This window comes from Cebus imitator, unplaced genomic scaffold (assembly GCF_001604975.1).
Source record: "Cebus imitator isolate Cc_AM_T3 unplaced genomic scaffold, Cebus_imitator-1.0 Scaffold69, whole genome shotgun sequence".
Taxonomy (NCBI): Eukaryota; Metazoa; Chordata; class Mammalia; order Primates; family Cebidae; genus Cebus; species Cebus imitator.
The window spans coordinates 255,906-258,083 of NW_016107384.1; the positions used below are offsets into that span (position 1 = coordinate 255,906).

The 2,178-nt window shown below is 48.9% G+C and overlaps 1 protein-coding gene and 1 non-coding gene across 5 annotated transcripts in view; one reads left to right on the plus strand and one right to left on the minus strand.

The window, feature by feature from the left end:
- Positions 1 to 2,178, plus strand: part of CD6 (CD6 molecule) — a 54,159-nt gene that overhangs the window by 37,856 nt on the left and 14,125 nt on the right. For all 4 annotated transcript variants that reach the window (XM_017530793.2, XM_017530794.2, XM_017530795.1 and 1 more), the window contains exon 2: positions 1,360 to 1,428. In XM_017530793.2, the coding sequence (XP_017386282.1) occupies positions 1,360 to 1,428 (69 nt within the window). The remainder of the gene's footprint in view (positions 1 to 1,359; positions 1,429 to 2,178) is intronic.
- LOC119471686 lies at positions 1,681 to 1,821 on the minus strand. Its single transcript, XR_005200751.1, has one exon. It is a non-coding gene; the product is annotated as a U4 spliceosomal RNA (small nuclear RNA).

A 2,178-nucleotide genomic window follows, 5' to 3' on the forward strand; every position in this document is an offset into this window, starting at 1 on the left:
AAAAAAAAAAAAAAAAAAAAATGAGCACACGTCTTCTGCCCAGACTTCAACCCGCCCAACCTCGGCGCAAGAGAAACCAGGAAATGCAGAGGAGTTCATAAGCAAGCACAACAGACCCTGCCCCAGAGCCTCCCTCTGTGCTTTGTAAGCTCAGCATCCCAGCCCAGATGGGAGGCAAGTCCTTGGAGACAGTTTAAATCCTGTCTCGGCAGCTTGCTCACTGGGTGGCCTCAGGCCTCAGGTGGCATCAGTCAGGGTCCCACCAGGAAACAGATGGCACACCTAGAATATGAATTTCAAGGGAATGCATTTACAGAACTATTTACAAAAGGCAGTGCAGTAAGTAGAATCTAGGAGCATCTTTTGGCTGAAGGAGACACAACTAGGGAGTGATTGGTGGGTCCCAGTAGGAGACAGTCAGTGAGAGGTCACCCTGAATAAACAATGTCCTTCACAGGAGGGACACAGCCTGCCCGAGGGGCCTCACAGGGAGGGGCCAGAGGAATCAGCATCACGTCTTCGCTTGCTGCTTCCTATGTCTGCTAGGACTCCCCATTGGCTAAATCCGACAGAAACCATAACACCCAGGAAGACACTGGTTAATCTAAACAGGTCAGCCTCCCAGGGCAGAATGTGGAACAAATGGACACTATTTGGCAGGGACAAGTGACTTTTGTTACGGGAGCCTCCTTTTCCTAATCTGTAAAATAAGAATGCTAATACCTGCCTCATTGCATCTTTGAAAGTAAACAGAATAATATATGAAATACCTGGCATAGAATAGCCCTTAGTGAATGCTAGTTTCTCAGTGTCTGAAAGCACTTTGCAGTCCAGTGGCTCCCAGCCCAGGATGTACCAACTATTCTAAAGTCTGGTATGAAATTCTCAACAAATTCTGCAAAGAAATTATTTTTTTCTAAATCACTCCCACTTTTGAGCTTTTTCTGTATGTCAAGTATTTCATACCTTGTCTTATTTCAGCCTCATGATATTTTCCTAAGTGTCATGGCTAACAAATTGGAACCGGCACAGAAAGATTAAGTCACCCATTCATGGTCACGAAGCCAGTTTGTGGGTCTGGCCCCAATGCCCGCTGCTAGTCCTTCCTGTTCTACTCTGATTTCTGAAGATGTGTGTGCGATGAGTAAAGCAGAGGATCCTGAAACGGCAGTGTTTGAGAACTTTCCCTACCAGGAAGGGAGGCAAATGCAAATGCACCCAAAGCTGAGGACCACGTCTTTCCAAAGGCCCCATATAGTCACCACAGGCTCCAGGAAGTGCCCCCTACTCATCAGGGTGCCTCTGTGGCCTCCACACCTGAACTCACTCACCCACTGTGCTGCTGCTGGTTAATTTCAGGTCATCCATCTCCAGCTCCATCTGACCGGTTCAACACCAGCAGCGCAGAGCCTGAGCTCTGGGAGGCAGGTAAGCAAACATTCTCTCTGGGGGTCCACGGTCAGCTTTCTGTAGGTGGTCCCTCAGGATAATAAAGAAGGGCAATGGACATTTAGGGTATGAGGGAAGCTCCCTGACTCCAGACAACGCTTCTTCCTGAGTCATCACCTGAGGTTCGACTATTAATTCACTTTGAGATCTTAAAACTACCATTTTTGAGAGCCTACTGATAAGTCACATACAGATGGTCAGGTATGGCTGGAGCATTTTTTTAAAATTCAGCCCCCATAGCGACTGCCAAAAATTGCCACCGCTGACTATATGTCAAGTCGTCATGGTGGAGTATTGGGGAAAGTGTTCAATTAGCAATAATCACGCCTCAGGTAAACCTCATTGGCTATGATACTGCCACTGCGCAAAGCTGGGCTGGAGCATTTTAAGGGGATTTGTTGAGAACAAGCTAAAGAGCTCCTGGTAGGGGTGGCAGGGATCCACCAGACGGGTCCTTGATTTACTCAACAGACATTTGTTAAGGACCTACTCTGTGCAAAGCTGTATGCTAGCACTGGGGGTGCAATCCTGGGCCAAAAGGGGCCGGTGGTTCCCAAAGAAAGGGGTCTGGGGAAGTGAGAACCACCATCAGCTGAAGCAACCCATCATGAACCCCACAGCCAGCCGCTTGCCAATCCTCCAGGGTTCCCTGGTCACTGTGACAGCTGCGGGGACAGTACCCTCAGAGGAGGAGAGGGAGAAGGAGGAGGAGGGGGAGGGGAGGGGAGG